At 44.4% G+C, this 22675-nt stretch overlaps 1 protein-coding gene across 2 annotated transcripts in view; it reads right to left on the bottom strand.

The window, feature by feature from the left end:
• The window catches only part of SYT14 (synaptotagmin 14), a 348909-nt gene that overhangs the window by 11914 nt on the left and 314320 nt on the right, over positions 1–22675 (bottom strand). For both annotated transcript variants that reach the window (XM_077485715.1, XM_077485716.1), the window contains exon 7: positions 7658–7847. In XM_077485715.1, coding sequence (XP_077341841.1) covers positions 7658–7847 — 190 coding nt within the window. The remainder of the gene's footprint in view (positions 1–7657; positions 7848–22675) is intronic.

Genomic DNA, 22675 nt, shown 5'->3' with positions numbered 1-22675 from the left:
CACAGTAGCAGATGGCACAGTTTACCTACCTTCTCTGAAGAAACTCATATTTCAAGATCAAATGGTTGCCAGTCATGTGACATATGACATATGCTGCAAAAGGGAAAATGAGTGCTGAGAACAATCCTCTAACCAGCAGAGATGACATGACCAAATATCTGAGCATTTGATCACATGATCACTGTGATGGGGTCACAAAGCATTTTCAGCCCAGATATTTAGTGGCTTCTGACACTGTTTATGGGGATTGAGCAGCCCGGTTCTAGTGAAAGGTTATTTTTAATAAACAAAGTAAAGAAAGTTAAAGTGGTTATAAACCTCAGACATGAAATATGAACCAAGCATATCCCTCTATATTGTGTGCTTGTCTCATATAAAAGCACTAAGTGTCTTTTCTGTCTGCTGCCTCGTTCCTCGGCTATCAGCATGAATCACTTCTGCCAAGTTTTCCTGACACCAAGAGAAAAAAGGTAACAGGGGAGGATCTCCAGTTGATTGACAGTCTTGGCTCTGTTCCTGTGTGAAGGGGGTGTGTCTCTTCCCTCCAATTAGCTCTCAGAGCTATCCTCACCGAGCTCTGCAGTGTGTAACTTAAGCTCTCCACCCACTTTTTACCTAAACTCACAGACGAAGTTGTAAAAATTCAGTAATTTGAACAGATTTAGAGAAGGGAATACTGCAGAAAAACAGGTAAAACTTATGTAGGAGGATTTGTTTTATCTCTGTATCAGATGAGGATAGTCCCTTCACATATGTATGGGTTTACAGCCACTTTAAGCCCACCTAAAAATAGGATTTTTTGTATTCACCATAAAATCCTTTTCTCTGTAATTCACCGACCGACACAGCTCCTCTTTGTAACTAAACGGGTTTGTTAGCCTGCCATTAGGACAATTAGGCAAAATTGTAACACAATATACAGAACTTTCAGTACCGCCCCTGGGGGCGGGCCCTGTGCTAACAACCCTTCCTGCTGCCCCAGCAGACTCTGTACGTCAACAAGCAGTATAATGTAGAGAAAAGGAGGGGTGGGTGCTGTGTCGGTTGGTGAATTACAGAGAAAAGTATTTTACAGCGAGTACAAAAAATTATATTTCCTCTTATATTCACCAACCGACACAGCTCCTCTCTATAACTAAATAGGATGTCCCCAAGCAGTGCCAAACGAGCGGTGGGAAAAACAGCATAAAAACTTCATCCACCATGGCAAGTGGGAACTAGTGAAACTAAACCCACACAAAAAAACAGCAGTGTACGGAAAAAACACACCGCCATATAACCGGGTATTCACAACAGGAGAGATCCCCAACACCGCAAACTTTTTGCGGAAGTAATGCATTAACAAACAGTACTATGTTTTTTTATCGAAAAACCAGGAAAAAAATCTCAATTGCAACTACACAGCCGCCTGAAAAACTTTGCGGCCAAAACAGGCATCAGCCGATGCACTGACGTCTACCTTGTAAAACTTGGTAAACGTATGGACAGACGACCAGGTCGCCACCTTACACACCAGAGCGACTGATGCTTGGTGTCAGAAGGCCCAAGACGATCCGATTGCCCTTGTAGAGTGGGCCGTGACATGAAAGGGGGGCACCTGCCCCTTCAAGGCATAGGCTTGTACTACAATCTGTCTGATAAGCCTCAAAATAGTGGCAGACGAGACCGCCATACCCTTCTTCGGACCAGCCACCGAAACAAACAGTGAGTCTGACTTCCGAAAGGGAGCTGTGGCAGACAAATACACTTTTAGAGCCCTTACCACATCGAGAGCGTGAAGGGCCACCTCTTTGTGGTGCTTCGGCTTAGGACACAACGATGGCAATACAATGTCCTCATTGATGTGAAAGGCCGAGAACACCTTAGGTAGAAAGGACGGTTGCGGACGCAAAAAAACACCTTATATCTGTGGATGACCAGATAAGGCAACATGCAGGACAAGGCCGCCAATTCCGAAACCTTCCTGGCTGATGTTATGGCCACTAGGAAAACCACCTTCTGTGAAAGGGTCAATAAGGGAATCTCCCTGATATTCTCAAACGGCGGCTTTTGAAGCGCCGACAACACCAGGTTCAAATTCCACGGAGGTAATGGTGGACGCAACGGAGGGACAACGTGTCGTACCCACTGAACAAAGGTACTCACTAATGAATGAGACACCATGGGTCGCTGAAAAAAGACAGCCAAGGCTGAAATTTTTCCCTTAAAATAACCTCTGGTCTACTCCTTGCTGAAGAAACAGCAGGATCCTGGATATAGAAAAGGAGTGCAGATGTCATCCTTTCTCCTCACACATGGAGATGTAGGCCTTCCAGGTACGATGGTATATCTTCCGCGAAGAAGATTTCTGCGCCCTCAACATAGTGGGAACCACCAAGTCCGACAGACCCTGGTTCCTCAGCACCTGGCTCTCAATAGCCATGCTGTTAAAGCCAGCGATGGTAAAGCAGGGTGAAAGATTGAACCTTGAGATAGGAGGTCCTCTCGTAGCGGCAGTCGCCAGGGAGCGTCTGCCACCAGACGTACCAGGTCTGTGTACCAAGGCCGCTGAGGCCAATCTGGGGTAACCAGGATTACTGGAATCCCCTTGGCTTCCACTCTGCGAAGCAGATGTGGCAACAGTTTCAGTGGAGAAAAGGCGTAGACCAGCCGGTACTGATCTCACAGAGCCAGCAGCGCGTCTGATGTGTCTGCCCACGGATCTCTTGTCCTGGACACGAATCTTGGCACCTTCCGATTGAGCCGGGAGGCCAATAGATCCACATCTGGTGTGCCCCACTTCAGGCACAGCAGCCTGAATATCTCCGGATGCAATGCCCATTCTCCAGGGTCTAGCATCTGTCTGCCTGCCAATTTTCCACCCCTGGGATGTAAATGGCCGACAGGGCTGGACCATGTCGCTCTGCCCAAAGTATGTGAGCGACCTCCCGAGCAGCGGCTGAGCTTCTTGTTCCCCCTTGGTGATTTATGTACGCCATCTGTGGAGACACAGCCTGATCGCTCTCAATTCGAGCAGATTGATCGGCAACTTGGATTCTTCCGTCGACCAGAGGCCCTGAGCCGACTGAATCCCCATCACTCCACCCCAGCCGGATAGACTGGCGTCCGTAGTGATCACCGTCCATTTCAGAGGAAGGAACGATTTCCTGGACTGAATCACCGGGGACCTCAACCACCAGATCAGGGAGTCCCCGACTGGCTGGCTCACCTGGATCTGCCGACCCAGGGACAACGGAGATTTGTCCCATTTTGTCAAGATCTCCTTCTGCAGGACTCTGGCGTGGAACTGGGCATAAGGTACCGCCTCGAAGGAGGCTACCATGAACCCCAGCACTCGCATGCAAAAGCGGAGCGACGACCACGTGCGGTTCATCAGTAGTTTGACCGCAGATCTGAGAGTCTGCAATTTGTCTGAGGGGAGAAAGACCCTTGCTTCCCTAGAGTCCAATAGTAAACCTAGGTACACCAGACGCTGGGTCGGTACAATCACTGACTTCTTTAGGTTCAACAGCCACCCAAATTCTCGCAGTCTGCATGGTGATCGCCACATCCTCCTCTAATTCTGAGGTGGAAGATGCTCTCAGGAGGAGATCGTTTAGGTAACCCACGATCGCGATCCCGCCTTGTCGCCGCAACGCCAATACTGGAGCCAGTACTTTGGTAAAGACCCGGGGGGCTGATGCCAGGCCAAAAGGGAAGAGCCACAAATTGGTAGTGGGCTTCCCTGACTGCCAAACGCAGACATTTTTGACGCCAAAGGCATATGGGTATGTGCAGGTACGCACCCTGGCTGTCCAAGGACGCCAGAGAGTCCCCTTGATGGGAGTGCAGCAACTACTGTGCGAACTGATTCCATTCTGAACCTCTGCACTTTTACAAAGTGATTGAGGGCTTTTAAGTCCAAGATTGGACATACCCCTTCCTTCTTGGGAACCACAAACAGGTTTGAGTAGAACCCCTGGAAGCGTTCCGATTCCGGAACTGGAACAATCACCCCCTGATTCAGCAAGTCCCTCACCGCTCCTAACAGAGCCTCCCGGCGAACCGGGGACACAGGTATGCTGGAGGGGAAGAATCTGTTCGGCGGCCAAGAGAGAAACTATCTTGTAGCCTGTGGAAATCAGGTCGCAGACTTATTGGTCGGATAACCGGGAGGTCCACCGGGCGGCAAACTCCCAAAGGCGACCCCCCACCCGACAGGTGGGTGGGGGCAAACCTTCACGCGGTAGCACTTTTGTTCGCAGACTTGTTAGGCTTGCGGTTCCAGGGGCGCTTTTGACTGTCTGTGGACATCCTGTCGGGCTGGGAACGTTTTGCTGAAGCACCGGGCGGACGAAAAAGCCCCTTTTGAGCGGAAAAAGAGGGCCCTTGCCTGCGGCATGGCTCCTTAGCCTTCCTGGCCTGTGGGAGTAGTGTACTCTTACCACCCGTGGCATTTTTAATAATGTCATCCAACAAAGCTCCAAAGAGTCGCTCGCCAAGAAAGGGAAGATCCGTCAGGGCTTTCTTGGATGCCTGGTCAGCAGACCAGAATTTTAGCCAAATCACACGCCTCAGCACCACAGCTAACACTGAAGCCCTGGATAACAGGAGGAGAGTATCCAGGGCCGCGTCACAAACGTACTTGAGGCCTTGCACTAGTTGGTCTGCTAGTTCTACGCAGACAGGGGAGGCCTTTTGCTCTCCCAATTCGCAGTGCAAACGTTTTGCCCACTCAGTCAGTGTCTGCGACACCAGTGCGGATGCCAGTACTGGTTGCACGGCTGACCCCACAACCGTAAACAAGGAACGAGCCACTGCCTCGGCCTTCCTATCCGTGGGATCCTTGAATGCAGGAGTCCCCTCAACCGGGATCATGGTTACTTTATTTAACCTAGATACTGGGGGGTCCACGACCGGAGGAGCCGACCATTTCTTGAGAAGGCTTTCCTCAAAGGGGTAACGCACCGCTATGTTTTGGGGACCGAAAAGGTCCTTTGCGGCTGACCCCATTCCCTGTAGATGAACTTGTCAAAATAAGTCAAATACGGGAACACCTTAGGTGAACGTGCTGGCTTGCGAGACCCAAAAGGGACTGATACATCAGCAGAGGGATCCGCTGGCTCCTGGATCTTCAGGGTATCACACATAGCTGTGATAAGTGCTCCAACAATCGCTTTGTCGCGCCCGGACGGGAAATCATCCTCGCTGTCCGAATGGTCCTGGTCAGCCCCGTCTGATAGGTCAGAGCAGGGGTCACCAGCCGCAGCAGGGCCCAAGTTTGCATCAGAGTTCTACCCAGAGGACGGGGGGGGGGGCAGGGGCCTTTTATGTGCACCTTTCCTTCCACGCACCGCCTCTATTTTAGCAATAAATGAGTTAAGGACCACCGTCAGGGTGTCCATGGGCACAGCGCTATCTGCAGGTGACCCGGTTGCAATAGCCTGGATGTCGGGGGAAGAAACACCAGTTTCTTAAGCCATGCTGACCCTACCCTGTCTGCCACCTGCAAGGGGACTTAGGACAGTAAAGGTCCCACTCTCCTGCTGCCGCCGCCTGGGGGGTGGGGGGGGTTCCTAGCGCCAGACTCACCACCCTGGGGCGTTCTGTGATGGTCACTACCCATGCCTGTAGTCCCCAGGAGGTTACCCAAGTGCAGAATGAGGAAACTGTCGGCAACAGCTGTAGAAAATAGCGGTGAAATGATCTGCAGAGCTTGCACCAGCGTTCAGGAAATGGCCATCCAGCGTCCTGTATACACAGTGGACACAAGAAACAGCATGTGAGAGCACTTGTAATGCTGTCACAAGAGAACTGAAGTGAAAAGAGCGCCCAGGCTTCAAAAAAATGGCCGCCAATGCAACTAATAGGAAAATCTCCCAGAAAATGGCTGCTGAGGCTTCACAAGGGGAACCTGCTTTGCCCTCAGTCAAAATGGCCATCAGACAGCGCCATGTGGTGACAGGAAAAATCATCAAACAGCGCTGCCTTGAACCAGCAAGAATACCATCGCTAGCCGCACAGACCCCCCCACAGGTGAGAGACCCAGCGATCCGCAGCACCCCCCCGCAGGGGGGGGAGATAGGGACGTGGGAGAGAAGAGAAGGAGGCGAGGTGGCCCCCGAATCAACTTCCCAGGGAATGCCTAGCTGCTCAACCCCCCGAGGAGGGAGAGCCGTACTTGCCAGTCCTGAAGAGCTGGGAGACATTCGATCAGACCCACTCCTGCGCAGTTACAGGGTGGCTGCTGGCCCTGTATACTGTGATCCAGACATCAGTAGCCCGGTCATATGTATACCCGGAGCATTGAAGCTCACCGACCACCTCTGGAGCTGAGGTATGTCGTGAGCTGCCGAGCCTTAGCTGCGACCTACACGCGCTCGATGGCCGGACTGGGAGGACTACAAGGATAACTTAACCAGCCTGTCACCCAGCGGCAGTTGATAGAAGATCCCAGGAGCTTACATCTTGCGCAAAAGCATCAATCCTGCGTCAAAAGGGACCAAAGGGCCCGCAGGGTTCCTAGGTCATTCTCCTTCACTAGGCAAAATAAAAACTGAGTCTGCTGGGGCAGCAGGGAGGGTTGTTTGCACAGGGCCTGCCCCCAGGGGCGGTACTGAAAGTTCTGTGTATTGTGTTCCAATTTTGCCTAGTTCTCCTAATGGCAGGCTAACAAACCCATTTCGTTACCGAGAGGAGCTGTGTCGGTTGGTGAATATGAGAAACTTAATTTATAGGTTTGCAGTATTGCCCACCACTAGGACCGTAATTATCTCCATCAGCCTAAGCAAAAAAAGTCTATCATTACACTAAATACTCTATATATGTATACATGCCAAAATTGGCTGGGAGTCTGAGTACATTGCTTGGCTTGAAACTAAAGGAGGCAAAAATTACTGCTGAGGAAGGCAGAGTCTGCCACTGGAGAATGGAAGCATAAAAACAGCCAAGAGCTCCGCACTCTCAGCACCAACCAAAACTGGTAAGTCATATTTAGGTGAAGTGTACCATAAAGAAGTCTAAAGGAATCCTATGAATCCATCATCTGTAAATCTGGAAAAAATTAAAAAGACCTGCATACTAGTAAAGAAGAGGCACGTTGGACCGGTTGATGTATTGTCAATTATGGTGGAAAGTGCATGGATATTAGTAAGCAGTTCTTTAGCCCCACAGAGTTTTTAAAGCAGACCCCGTAGAGGGTTGAAGAATTAAAGTGTCATTGCTAAAACTCCAGAATACAGTTTATTTGTGTTCAACAAGGTGAGCCAACACATTAGTTTGCAGCTCTCCTTTAAACTCAGGGCCCTGCCTTGGAGCGTTATTTTGAATGGATGATTTGCACTTTTCCAAGGGTTAAAGGAAAGATTAAAATCTTTGCTTACATGACTAGTCTGCAACCCAACCAATTGGATTCCAGTTTACTAAAATTGTAAAATATGGACTCTGATTGGTTGTTATGGTTCACTGCACTTTATAAGATTTTTCTTATCCTACTGAATAAGCTCAATGCTGCACAAAGAGATGTGTTAAGGAGCAATTCGTTTCAATTCATGTATAACACAGATGAATAAAATGTACTTGGTTGGTTTACTGGTCCTTTAAGTGTAATTAGAAAAGGCAGAGATTCTCCTGGTGCTAGAACTCATTAAGAAGAAGAATAGAAAGGCTTTTCACTCACTGGGAGGTCTGTTGGTTGACAGGTTTTTGAAGTGGCTGCCTTTTATCACTTCTGCAGAAAGTCTGCCAGTGGTGGCGTTATAAAGCAGACCGATGAGGATTTCGGGAGCAGTGTTGTGGACCAGTGATTGACAGGAGGAAGAACTCTCCATACACGACACTTCTGACATACTCATCTGGGAATCGCAGCCCTGCAACCACAAACAGAGATTATCAGAGATCCGTGTGCAGAGGAACAAACCTAGCCTGCTTGGATAAACTGGATAAGGGATAGAATTAGTTACATAGTTATGCGGATGAAAAAAAAGACATATGTCCATCAAGTTCAACCTTAAAAAAAACAAACATAAATCTTTGTATATGCCAGCTGACGTGGATGGATGCAAAATCCTTATAAAACCTGGTCCAATATGCCTTAACAGATAAAAAAAAATCCTTCCTTGGCAATTTTATAAATCCTTGTATCAATGTTCTGCTATGTATTTTAGATCAATTAAAGCAGGGGTTTCCAAACTTTTCAGTATGAGGGCCACATTTTATATTATACAAATTTTTGCAGGATGAAAAAAAAAAGTGTTTTATAAATGAATAAATAACTTCACATCACAGTTCCTCATTTACATCAGATTTCCCTTTTCACTTTAGAGCCCCCTGTTCACATTAGAGTCATCTTTCTACTTCAGAATCCCTCACATCTATACATCAGAGCCCTCCCTTCACATCAGAGTAACCCTTTCAGGTCAGAGTCAACTCACATCAGAGCATCCATCAAATCAGAGCCCTCTTTACATCAGAGCCCCAATTTGGCATTGCCAGTGACAGCTTTTGCCATTTTTGTTACTCATCTCAGGAGTCATCCTATATTTTTGTAAGTGAGGTCTCCAGAACTGGACGCAGCATTCTAAATAAGGTCTCACTGAAGATCGATCTAGTGGAATCAGGACCTCCTTTTGGGGACCCCTCTAGTGATAACTAAAGATCAATATAGTGGAATCAGGACCTCCTTTCTCCTGTTGGTGACCCCTCTAGTTAGAAATAAAGACCTATATCGAGGAATCAGGACCTCCATTATCCGGCTGGTGACCCCTGTCACGATAATCTCCTTCCTCCTGCTGGTGACCATTGTAGCGATAACTAAAGATCTATATAGAGGAATCAGGACCTCCTTCCTCCATTTGGTGATCCCTCTAGTGATAACTAAAGATCTATATAGAGCAGGGGTAGGTAACCTTAAAAGGGTGAAGATCTACCTGAACAAAATGGGAGAAGTCAAAGATCACCGGTCACAGTGTCGCCTCCTCATACCCAATTTAAACCTTTAATTGTCATACTACCTTGTCACAATCATGTGCATTGCACAGTAACCATGGGTTTAAACCAGGTGGTGAGGAGGCAACATACTGTATCTCCAGGGTGTATAACTCTTGCTGTGTCATGTGTACACCCCTGGCCACTGAAGCTACAAGGGGTGTGGTTGGGGAGGTTTGTGATAAAAACATGTCTTAACTATGGGGTTTTACCACTCCCCAAACTGCAAATGTAAATGATCCTTTACTGTTCTGAGCCCCATATAAGGCGGCTTTCACACTGATGTGCTGGGGTTTACCTGCACTGCCAGGTGCAGCGCAGTGCATCTGCACCTTTCCTGGGTTAGCTGCGCTTTGCCATAGACTTCTATTCTATCCTCCAGACATGGTACACTTTCTGAAAGAGCACCAAACCCTCAGGATATAATAGAAGTATAGTCAGTGTATAAAACCTGCAGGATATAATAGAAGTCTATGGCTAAGCGCAGAAAACCCACAGGAAAGCTGCAGGTACACTGCGCTGCACCCACAGCGCATCAGTGTAAAAGCAGTCTCATACTATTATGCCCAGTGTATTAATTCACATTGACTTGAAAATCTCTACTTTCCTGCTGCTGCCACCACTCTGGAGACCACTAGCTGTGATAAGAGGTGGAGCGCAGTTGGTATCACTCCACATGGGACAGGAGCCAGCACTACAGAGGAGGAATTGGCTTATGCGGCTCTTGCTCCCTACTAAAGCTCCAACTGCAAGTAGTCCTTCTGCATTGCACTCTGTGTGATGCTCAAGAATGGTGGCTCAGCAAGCCCAGACTACGATCTACCAGTCACCTGTTCGCGATCTACTGGTTGCTGACCCTTGATATAGAGCAGGGGTGTCCAAACTTTTTTCAAAGAGGGCCGGATTTCATGAAGTGAACATGCATGAGGGCCGACCATTTTGCCTGACTTTTTTTGAACCGTTAAAATGAAATGCAAATTAAATTTTTAACCAAAGTTTATTGCAAACGGCATACTTTTCATTTCGTCACATGGATGACAAATCTACACAGGTGTTAAATCACTCTGCCTTTCATATATGACACCCCCAGATCCGTCCGCATATCGCAGTGCGATCTGCACACTCACACAGGAATCGGATCGCATGGTGTGAACACCCATGCGATCCGATTCTGCTGCGGACCAAAAAAAAGGGTCCCGTGCGAGTTTGCTGCGGGAGCGATGCGAATTCAGCCATACTATCTGTATGGCTGAACTCGCATCGCTACGGAGATCGGATGTGATTTGCACTGCAGTGCGGTGCGAATCACATCCGGATCTCCCCCCGCAGCAGTGTGAACACAGCCTTATTCTCTCTCTTTCTCTTTAATTCTCTCTCGCTTTAATTCTCTTCTCTCTTTAATTCTCTCTCTCTTTAATTCTCTCTCTCTTTAATTCTCTCTCTCTTTATTTCTCTCTCTCTTTATTTCTCTCTTTATTTCTCTCTCTCTTTCTCTCTCTCTTTAATTCTCTTTATTCCTCTCTCTCTTTAATATTCTCTCTCTTTAATATTTTCCCTCTTTAATATTCTCTCTCTTTAATATTCTCCCTCTTTAATTCTCTTTAATTCTCTTTATCGGTAATTATCTTTACCTTTTTTCTCCTCTGTTCTGGCTTTCAGGCAGCTGACAGCGCGCGGCGCCGCAAACAATCCGCGCCGCCAATCCGTGCCGCCAATCACAGGCACTGAGAGATCTGCAGCTGCTGCAGGGACAGCTCAGTGTCTGCTATTGGCGGCGTGTGCTGTCAGCTTCCCGGAGGCCTTGGACCGCCCCCAGCATCTGACCGTCAGTGGGAGGCGGGGATGAGAGGCGGGGTGAGAGGCACTAGCAGCCAATCACCGCCACCAATCCCCGCCGGAATCACAGGCTCCGGACCTGCCGCACACGCCTCAGCTTGTTAGAGAGGCGCTTGGGGTGTGCGGAGCCCGGCGGGCCATAATGCAGGAGAGGCTGGGGGCAAGGTGGGGGCCATACAAAACCGGACCGCGGGCCGCAAATGGCCAGCGGGCCGGACTTTGGACATGACTGATATAGAGGAATCAGGACCTCCTTCCTCCTGTTGATGACCCCTCCAGTGATATCTAAACATCTATAAAAGGGAATCAGGACCTCCTTCCTCCTGTTGGTGACCCCTCTAGTGATAACTAAAGATCTATATAGTGGATTCAGGATGGATCTCTTTCTCCTGTTTGTGACCCCTCTAGTGATAACTAAAGATCTATATAGTGGATTCAGGACCTTATTTCTCCTGTTGGTGACCCCTGTAGTGAGAACTAAAGATCTATATAGACGAATCAGGACCTCCTTCCTCCTGCTAGTGATACCTCTAGTGATGCATCCTAGAATTTTATTTGCTTTTCCCACTGCCTGGACACACTGTTTGCTCATTTTGCAATCATCTGAAATAAGTATCTCCAAATAGTTTTCCTCTGTAGTGCTGGCCAACACTGTACCCCTTCACATCACAGCACCCTTTTTACATCAGAGCCCCCATTCACATCACAACCAGGGGAAGCTGCTGCAGGTCGGGTAAAATCTTGTAGAGGGCAAAATGTAGCCTGAAGGCCATTGTTTGGAAAATCCTGATTTAAAGTATCCCTTTATATTCCATTTGACTGGAAAAGCATCCTTTCACTTTCTGCATGCTTGTTCCAGATCACAGGCTCAGAAAGAATTCAAGCTACAGAAAGCCAGGTAGGTAGAATTTTCAGACATAGGCCAGTGGTGTTAGCCAAAATACTCTGACATACATGATTTTTTGTTTCTACACACAATTGTGTTTAATTTCTAGAAAGCCAGAACCTTTCTCCAAACCAGATGGATATCACTAGCTAATCCTGGATGTTATGTTCATGTTCCTAATGTACTGGATTCCATGCATAAACAAATCAAAATCTCAACATTTCCATCTTTATGTACACCACCATCCTTGTATTTCATAGACAAGAGGGAACAACACGCATCACACAACAAGATACATTCTCTGAACAATCCACTCTTGTCTATCACTTGACATTAATTTAAGCAGACAGAACAGAGAAGGTGTCAGTCACAGCAGGTATGCCTATATAACTTGATATATAATACATTTTGGCACCCAAGCTCTTTGTGGCTTGCATTTCCCATGCTCATAAACATCATTAGTATGCTGAAATGATGGTGAGCGCCTTACTTAGACACACTGGCAGGATTTTCCAGCTTTATACTAAGTCATATGATCATACAGCATTGAGAGTCGTCATAGATGAAATGGTCCATCTATTTTGTCATTATCCATACCTGTCAGGAGTAAGGCATAACAATCTTTTGCTTTATGAGGAAGCCTAACAAAGTTAAAGTAGACCTATTTTTCAATGTTTAAAGAGGAGGGCCGTTTAAAAAATAATAATAATTACACAATAAAAACACTGCAGCTGCTGACTTAATAAGCCGACTTACCTGTCCAGGGCGCCTGCGATGTCGGCCGCCCGAGGCCGACCCGTCCTTCGTCTCTCGGGTCCCGGCGCCGCCATTCTTTCTAAGGGAAACAGGCAGTGGAGCCTTGCGGCTTCACTGCCCGTTTCCGACTGCGCATGCGCGAGTCGCGCAGCGCTTTGTGAAGCGCGACCCATTACCCAGAAGACAGCGCGACGAGGAGAGAAGAGAGAAGATCTCCGCGGAGGAGGAAGAGGCAGATTTGGATTATGTGCCTAGCAACAGGCATTTCTGGTAAGTAAAAAAAAAATATTTTTTTCATTTTTTTTTTTTAGATTTTTTTTCTAATTTTTAATGTATTTTTTTTTTCAGGGTGGCCCTCCACTTTAAGGCAAAATTTACAACCCCATCTGCCACAATGCAGTCATTTTTCTTTCCAACAGGCCTGCGCTGTTGTGTGACCCACCTCCTGGATAAAGGACTGCTGATCCACCAATGCAGTCCCTCTATGCCACCAACTTGTTGCTGCTCCTCTTTATGACATCACTTCCTTTTAGCAGAATAAGCAATGTCTCAGTGGGAAGATATTTCTTCACTACCTATTCCAGGTGGCACTAGGCACTAAACAAAAGTATGCCAAACAGGGACCCAGCAATAAAAACAGAACTGATGTTGTAATCCATCTCCACTCTGTCCAAAACTAGAATTTTCTTTTAAAAGTGGAACTCCAAACAGTTCAAAACACTAATATAATATATGATGGGAGCTGCTCTACCCGCAGAACATGTGTATTTCTGTCACACAGCACAGCCACCCTGGTGATCTGCCTTTTCCTTACTGTAGTTAGATTACTTCTCTGTCCCAGCCTGTGACCAGACAGCTAAATCTGGTTACCAGGTATGGCAATTTGTACATAGCTACATTGGTCCAGCTTGGACTAATGTAAGTATGTGCAGTACAGTATGTTTTTTTTTTTTTTTTTTTTCAAAAGGTGGGGTATTAAAAAAAAAAAACTTACCACACTATAGGAGGCACCATCCCTAAATATATATCCAACAACTAAATAACTATAATATTATTTCTTTATTGATTGATTAAAAATACTAATGAAAGTGCCCCCTAATGTTTCATCATAGGTGATAGAAAATCAATACTTGAAATAAATGTAAAAAGTTTTTGAAATATACATTTAAAAAAAAATATATATTAGAAAATATATAACTAACACAACAAATTCAAACAATCCATATATTAAAAAAATCACATAACGTGCACATGTCTTATAACAAGCGAATCCACCAATGTTGTGGTGCCAATAAATGTCCAAAAAGTGCTGTCCAGATTCCTTAGTGATCACCAGGTGACCTCTCCATGAGCACACGGTGTACTCACCGGCTGGGAAATTAATCATCAGATAAAGTCCAAAACAATAACACTGTCATCTTATCTGTGCAAAATTACAACTCTCTTTCCAAATGGAAAGTCCTCTCCAGCACAAACATACATCTGTGTTGTTGCTTATGTTGTTTTCCTTGCCCACAGGGAATACTCGATAGCACACTATGGAAGAACAGGTAGAAATACACATTTATTTTGACTTCATTTCTAGCTTGTAGGAATTGTTTTATAGGATTGATATAATCCTGGTTTTAATAATAAAAGGGTATATGGGAACATATTGCCCCTGGCTATGCCCCCGGCTATGTGCTTTGAGTTGAAAAATACGTGATAATTAATTTCCCAGCCGGTAAGTACACCGTGTGCTCAGGGAGAGGTCACGCGGTAATCACTAAGGAATCTGGACAGCACTTTTTTGGACATTTTTTGGCACCACAACATTAGTGGATTCTCTTGTTATAAGACATGTGCACGTTATGTAATGTTTTTGGCACCACAACACTAGTGAATTCACTTGTTATAAGAACTGCACCTTAATGCCCCATACACACGGTCGGACATTGCGACCACAAAATCTGTCAGATTTTTTTTGACAGATTTTGGCCAAAACTTGTCTTGCATACACACGGTCGCACAAAGTTGTCAGAAAATTCTATAGTTTAAAAACATACGAAGGAACTACGTGGAGGCCAGTAGCCAATAGCTTTTGTCTCCAAATGGCACTTTGTGCATCGGATCGGATTTTGTTGTTGGAAAATTTTAGATCAAGCTCTCAAACTTTTTCTGTCGGAAATTCCGACAGAAAAAGTCAGATAGAGCGGATTTTCCGACAACATAATCCGATCTGACTTTTTCCGTCGGAATTTCCGACCGTATGTATGGGGCATTAGGCTCCATGTACACTGGGCTTAAAAAAAACGCCAGTTTCCTTGGCAGAAAAAAATGCTTATATTTTGAATTTAGACGAGTTTAGGAGAATTTTGTGTTTTTTTCTGTCAGAAAGCTCCAATCAGAAATGCAAACCAGCGTTGAACTTGCAATATGCCTAAAATTGTCCTAATGTGCATGGACACATACAGTGCCTTGAAAAAGTATTCATACCCCTTGAAATTTTCCACATTTCGTCATGTTGCAACCAAAAACATAAATGTATTTTATTGGAATTTTAAGTGGCACATAATTGTGAAGTGGAAGGAAAATGATAAATGGTTTTCAATTTTTTACAAATAAATATGTGAAAAGTGTGGCGTGTATTTGTATTCAGCCCCCCGAGACAATACTTTGTAGAACCTCCTTTCGCTGCAATTACAGCTGCAAGTCTTTTTTGGGGATGTCTCTACCAGCTTTGCACATCTAGAGAGTGACATTTTTGCCCATTCTTCTTTGCAAAATAGATCAAGCTCTGTCAGATTGGATGGAGATCGTCTGTGAACAGCAATTTTTAAGTCTTGCCACAGATTCTCAATTGGATTTAGGTCTGGACTTTGACTGGGCCATTCTAACACATGAATATACTTTGATCTAAACCATTCCATTGTAGCTCTGGCTCTATGTTTAGGATTGCTGTCCTCCTGAAAGGCGAACCTCTGCCCCAGTCTCAAGTCTTTTGCAGACTCTTCTTCTAAGATTGCCCTTGCCCTGTATTTAGCTTCATCCATTTTCCCATCAACTCTGACCAGCTTCTCTGTCCCTGCTGAAGAAAAGCATCCCAACAACATGATGCTGCCACCACCATGTTTCACGGTGGAGATGGTGTGTTCAGGGTGATGTGCAGTGTTGGTTTTCCGGCAACATAGCAGTTTGCTTTTAGGCCAAAAAGTTAAATTTTGGTCTCATCTGACCAGAGCACCTTCTTCCACGTGTTGGCTGTGTCCCCCACATGGCTTCTTGCAAACTTCAAACAGGACTTCTTATGACTTTCTTTTAACAATGGCTTTGTTCTTGCCACTCTTCCATAAAGGCCAGATTTGTGGAGTGCGTAACTTAAGCCCTATATACACTCAGATTTTCTGCCAATTTTTGTCTTTAGATTTACCAAAACCATGTAGTGCAAGGGCCTCCCTGATTGCATACACATTGAAACTCCTAAGGTTTGACCTCATATTATATGGTTTTGGTAAACCTGAAGGAAAAAAATCATCAGAAAATCTGATAGTGTGTATGGGGCTTAATAGTTGTCCTGTGGACATATTTGTCCACCTAAGCTGTAGATCTCTGCAGCTCCTCCAGAATTATCATGGGCCTCTTGGCTGCTTCTCTGATTAATGCTCTCCTTGCCCGGCCTGTCAGTTTAGGTGGACGGCCATGTCTTGATAGGTTTGCAGTTGTGTCATACTTTTTCCATTTTCGGATGATGGATTGAACAGTGCTCCATGAGATGTACAAAGCTTGGGATATTTTTTTATAACCCAACAATGCTTTAAACTTCACAACTCTATCCATGATCTGTCTGGTGTGTCCCTTGGCCTTCATGATGCTGTCTGCTGACTAAGGTTCTCTAACAAACCTCTCAGGGTTTTACAGAACAGCTGTATTCATACTTGCATTAAATCATACACAGGTGGACTATATTTACTAATTAGGTGACTTTTGAAGGCAATTGGTTCCACTAGATTTTAGTTAGGGGTATCAGAGTAAAGAGGGCTGAATACAGATGCACAGCACGCTTTTCACATATTTATTTGTAAGAAAAAATTGAAAACCATTTATTATTTTCCATCCACTTCACAATTATGTGTCACTTTGTGTTGGTCTATCACATAAAATCTCAATAAAATACATTTACGCTTTTGGTTGTAACATGATGTAACAAAATGTGGAAAATATCAAGGGGTATGAATACTTTTTCAAGGCACTGCAGGAAAACATTGAGCTTCTTTTACAAAAAAAAGGCAAAACACCTGTAGTAACAGCGATTTTTTTAATATATGAATTTGCAATAGTTGTGTTATTTATATATTTTTTAATATTTTTTTAGAAATGTATTAACAATGTAAAAAGTCTTTTTAAATGTATTTCACTTATTAATTATGTATCACCTACTGTATTATGAATTATTAGGGGACACTTATTTCATTATTGATTGATTGAATGTGTTAACCCGCCTCATCCCTTTGAGCTTGCACACAGAAGTGAACACAGAAGTTAACTTGATTTAACATCATCTTTCACAGTATACAAAAAAATGGGCTAACTTTATTGTTTTGCTTTTTTAAAATTCCTTAAAGTGTATTTTTAAAAAAAAAAAAAATCGCGTTTGAAAGACTGCTGCGCAAATATCGTGTGACATAAAATATTGCAACAACCGCCATTTTATTCTCTAGGGTCTCTGGTGAAAAAAATAAATAAAATGATATATATATATATTGCTGTAAACTTCACTGAGTGAGCTCACTGTTTCAACAGCATGTCAAACAATAAGTCCTGCACTCTTAACCCCCTGCGGCGCTGCACACTGATAATGCTCCTCCCACTGATCATAGCGTCAAGCCGCTCCTTAACGCGGTGTGCTGACAGCTTTCCTCCATAGATAGAGCACTGTTCTTGGCTTTGCCTTGCTAAAACTGCCCTGTCCTGATCCTGTCTGACATACTAAGGCAGGCTGCATGATGGGCACTGGTGAGGCACAAGCAGGCTACATGATGGGCACTGGTGAGGCACAGGCAGGCTGCATGATGGGCACTGGTGAGGCACAAGAAGGCTGCATGATGGGCACTGGTAAGCTTCTGGGCACTGTTGAGGCACAGGCAGGCTGCATGATGGGCACTCTTAGGATGCGGGGCAATGGTGAGGGACAGGCAGGCTGCACATGATTGGCACTGGTAGGCTGCTGGGCACTGGCAGGCTGGATTTGATGGACACTGGTGAGGCTGCATTCATCTCCTGTACCACGTCTGCAGTCTCTGACCATCTCCTGCACCACATCTGCCGTCTCTGACCATCTCCTGCACCAGTCTATGACCATCTCCTGTACCATGTCTGCAGTCTCTCACCATCTCCTGTACCATGTCTGCAGTCTCTGATGATCTGCTGTTGTATGTCTGCAGTCTCTGACCATCTCCTGTTGTATGTCTGCAGTCCCTGACCATCTCCTGTACTATGCCTGCAGTCTCTGACCACCTCCTGTATCATATCTGCTAGAGGTGCACTGCATGGAAATTTTGCTAATACTATTAGCAATGTGTTATATAAAAATTTATATGTTTTATTTAAAATATAAAAATAAATTTTTGTATAAAAACAGTCATTTTCGGTATCGTTTCGGCTTTTCGGCCTAGTGTATTTTTCATTTTCCGTATCCGTTTCGGCACCAAAAAACCCATTCGGTGCACGCCTAGTTTTTTTTGTGTGTTGCTGGGAACACACATCATTTTGTGCATGTTCCCACAAAGCACAATTGTGAACCCAGCCTAACTAAACCCTACCAAGGTTAAAGTAATTCAACAGGGGGTTGGAAAAGTAGAAGAATATGAGGAAGGGTTATCAGGCATGTAAAGAGTTAACCACTTTCTGTGTCAGAGGTGATTTAATTTTTTTACATCTGTGTGTGTTTTGATTCCAGACAATCCACTATAAGCTCAGGGACGTGCAGGGTCCAAATGAAGACTCCACCATGCCCTGCTCAGATAATCCAGCGTCAACATTCTCCATCAATTATTCAGAAAGTGCCTTTCATCTGATGTGGCTACTGTTGTTGAGCCTTTGGCGTGTTTAGATGAGAAAGCGACCTATCACTAAAACACATTCAACTTGGAAAGGAAGAAAAAAAACTCTTTGAGCCTAATGAAGGATAGAAATGTTTAGGATTGCTTTGTACAGTATGATGCTGAAAACAGAATGTGAACTGGGAACAGAAAATAACTGTGATTATATCTATTGTAATATATAATGCACACTCTTATAGGCCATATCATTATAAGTGGCATTTAATTATTTGCAGTAAACCACAACGTCACCATAGACTATAAGCATATAACTTAAAGCCCAACTCTAGACAAAACTTTTTATTTTTTGTAATAGAGTGGGGAAGGGATAGAGATATCATGTTTTTACTGTGGTGGACCTGTTAGATGGGAGGCACTGGATCCAAGCATTCTATTCGGCTCCTCTTAGATATAGAGAATCTAGGATGGGGGGATACATAATGTCAAAGTGGCTCCAAATGCACAAAAGGGCCACAAGGAGGCGCTTCTGATCAAATCCACAAATAAAGATTGTAACCAAAAGCCTCGTTAGGAGACCAAAATCTTAATGTTTATTTCCACATATCGCATATGTAAATGCATTTTAAGGGCTTTCACATGCCCCTTCATCAAATTATAACATTTTTTAATGAATATGCATAATAAGTGCAATCTGCAACAAAGGCAGGCAATAAGAAATACATTGGGTCACATAATTGCATTAAAGTGATATTAAAGTGGTTGTAAACCTCAGACAAGAAATATGTACAAAGCATAGCTCTCTATAGTATGTACTTGTCTCAATTCAGAGCACCAATTGTCATTTCTGTCTGATGCCGCCTTCCTCTGCTATAAGTAAGGTTTCCTGACACCAAGAAAACAAAAGGGGAGGGATCTCAAGCTGATTGACAGCCTCAGCTCTATTTCTATGTGCTGTATGAAGGGGGGTGTTCCTTCACTCCAATCAGCTCTCAGAGCTCTCCTCACTGATGTAATTCCAGCTCTCCACCACCTGCTTTTCAGGGCAGAGAGATCCTATGTAAGTTCTGTACTTTGAATAGATGTAGGATAAAGAGAGCTACAGATAAACAGGTACAACCAAGTGGAGGATTTGGGGTGAGATACTGGAGGACAAGAATTAAGGTAATGTACTGGGGAATGTTTCCTTATTGGGAATGTAGCCATTTAATAAAACTGGACATCATTGGTTAAAAAGGATGATGTTGGGTGCCTGCAGAGCCTCCTTGTTTTCCCCTCCCCTGCCTCTCTCTGTTTGCACTGGGGTCACATTAGCAGAGAGAGGGTAAGAAACAGAGAGTACCAGTTTGCAAGGGTGGAGGGATAAATTATCTCTATTGTTGGGTGTCCCACATGTGTGGATACTACTGCAATAATTAAAACTATTAGTTTCATTTTTTACATTTAGAATGGGGTGCTTCAGGATTGTACATCATTTTTAAGGGTGCCTTGACTGAAAACAGTATGAGAAACACTGCCTCACAGGTCTGATTGTAAGTGACGAGTATAAGAATGCGTAAATTGGTGTCGGGACACTTCATAGCCATGTTATCACCACACGCATCTGAGATTCCTCAAGCTAGCTTGTAAGCTAGAATTCTTCACTTCTCCCACTGCCCCGCACACCAAACAACTTGCGGTGCAAACTCGCACGGGACCCTTTTTTTGGTCCGCAGCAGAATCGGATCGCATGGGTGTTCACACCATGCGATCCGATCCCTGTGCGAGTGTGCAGATCGCACTGCGATATGCGGACGGATCTGGGGGTGTCATTAACATATCATTGACACTCCCAGCCATCCGCATAGGGCAGTGTGAACTGCCGGCGGGAGGTATGCGATGCGGGTTCGCGGCGTTCCCGCATCGCTATAGTGTGAACCTAGCCTTAAAGTCTCTGCCTCCCTAATGAGAGACAGGTGGTGGATTGTACCTACTTACAAAACTACAGCTGTGCTCATAAGTTTACATACCCTGGCAGAATTTATGATTATTTGGGCATTTTTCAGAGAATATGAAAGAGAACACAAAAACATTTCTTTCACTCATGGTTAGCGTTTACCTGAAGCCATTTATTATCAATCAACTGTGTTTACTCTTTTTAAATCATAATGGCAACAGAAACTGCCCAAATGATCAAAAGTGTACATACCCTGGTGATTTTGGCCTGATAACATGCACACAAGTTGACACAAAGGGGTTTGAATGGCTATTAAAAAGAAGCATCTTCACCTGTGATCTGTTTGCTTGTAATTAGTGTGTGTGTATAAAAGGTCAATCAGTTTCTGGACTCCTGACAGAACCTTGCATCTTTCATCCAGTGCTGCACTGACGTTTTCTGGATTCTGAGTCATGGGGAAAGCAAAATCATTTTCAAAGGATCTGCAGGAAAAGGTAGTTGAACTGTATAAAACAGGAAAGGGATATAAAAAGATATCCAAGTAATTGAGAATGCCAATCATCAGTGTTCAAACTCTAACCAAGAAGTGGAAAATGAGGGGTTCTGTGGAAACCAAACCACGGTCAGGAAGACCAAATAAGATTTCTCCTGCCAGGAAAATTGTTCGAGATGCAAAGAAAAACCCACAAATAACTTTAGGTGAAATACAGGACTCTCTGAAAACACGTGGTGTGGCTGTTTCAAGATGCACAATAAGGAGGCACTTCAAGAAAGCTGGGCTGCATGGTCGAGTCACCAGAAGAAAGCCATTACTACGCAAATGCCACAAAGTATCCTGCTTACAGTACGCCAAACAGCACAGAGACAAGCCTCAAACCTTCTGGCACAAAGTCATTTGGAGTGATGGGACCAATATTGAGCTTTTCAGACACAACCATAAATGCTATATTTGGAGAGGAGTCAACAAGGCCTATGATGAAAGGTACGGAGGTGGAGCACTGATGTGTTGGGGATGTGTGAGCTACAAAGGAACAGGAAATTTGGTCAAAATTGTTGGCAAGATGAATGCAGTATGTTATCAAAAAATACTGGAGGAACATTCGCATTCATCAGCCAGGAAGCTGCGCATGGGACGTACTTGGACATTCCAACATCAGAATGATCCAAAACACAAGGCCAAGTCGACATGTCATTGGCTACAGCAGAATAAAGTGAAGGTTCTGGAGTGGCCATCTCAGTCTCCTGACCTCAATATCATTGAGCCACTCTGGGGAGATCACAAGCATGCAGTTCATGGAAGAAAGCCCAATAATTTACAGGAACTGGAGGCTTTTTGCCAAGAGGAATGGGCAGCTTTACCATCTGAGAAGATAAAGAGCCTCATCCACAATTACCACAAAAGACTTCAAGCTGTCATTGTTGTTAAAGGGGGGCAATACATGGTATTAAGAACGGGGGAGTCATTTGGGTAGTTTCTGTTGCCAATATGATTTAAAAAGAATAAACCCAGTTGATTGATAATAAAGGGCTTCATCCAAACACTAACCATGAGTGAAAGAAAAGTTTTTTTTTTATCATTCATATTCTCTGAAAAACGGCCAAGAAATCATAAATTCTGCCAGGGTATGTAAACTTATGAGCACAACTGTATACGTTCCTAACAGATGTGTTTTTTAAATTATTGGAATAAAGATTTGTTTTATACTTTTTATAAATATTAGTTATGTTTGTGTTCATTTGAGGGAAACTTAAAGTCCTATCTATCGCAATTTCCTTTTTGTACATTAGAGTGGATCAGATTGCATACTAGATTTGTATTTGCCTGTGAGCCTCCAGCCAGCTAGATTTTGGCCATAGGTATTGTAGGCTATGATAACTATGTTACAGGTGAATTTCCCTTATTAAAGTAAAATCTTACCTCATTCTTCCACCAAAAAAGATGCTCACTCTGATTAACAAGTTGGCATGGTTGATACCTGGTGGTAGCAGTGGGAGATTATAGCATGGAACTTTAGGTTCTTGTGGCAATCAGCTAGCATGCGACAGATGGCGACACCTCATGTATCAATCAGCCCTCCTCGCCCTTGTGCCTTCAGTACCCCCTATGTGACAAACAACCCAAGAATAATGCCATTTCCCCTATTCTTGAGCCACTGAACAGAACTGTTCCTGCATATTGGGGGCAATTGGTAACCACGCTATCCCTTTTTTTAAAACTCTGCCTTAAATCAAGATTGTGCAGAAAGCTTTAGTGCAAGATGT

This window comes from Lithobates pipiens, unplaced genomic scaffold, assembly GCF_037356315.1.
Source record: "Lithobates pipiens isolate NorthernLeopardFrog02 unplaced genomic scaffold, aLitPip1_a1.2 Scaffold_18, whole genome shotgun sequence".
NCBI lineage: Eukaryota > Metazoa > Chordata > Amphibia > Anura > Ranidae > Lithobates > Lithobates pipiens.
This window is presented reverse-complemented; position numbering and strand designations above follow the sequence as displayed.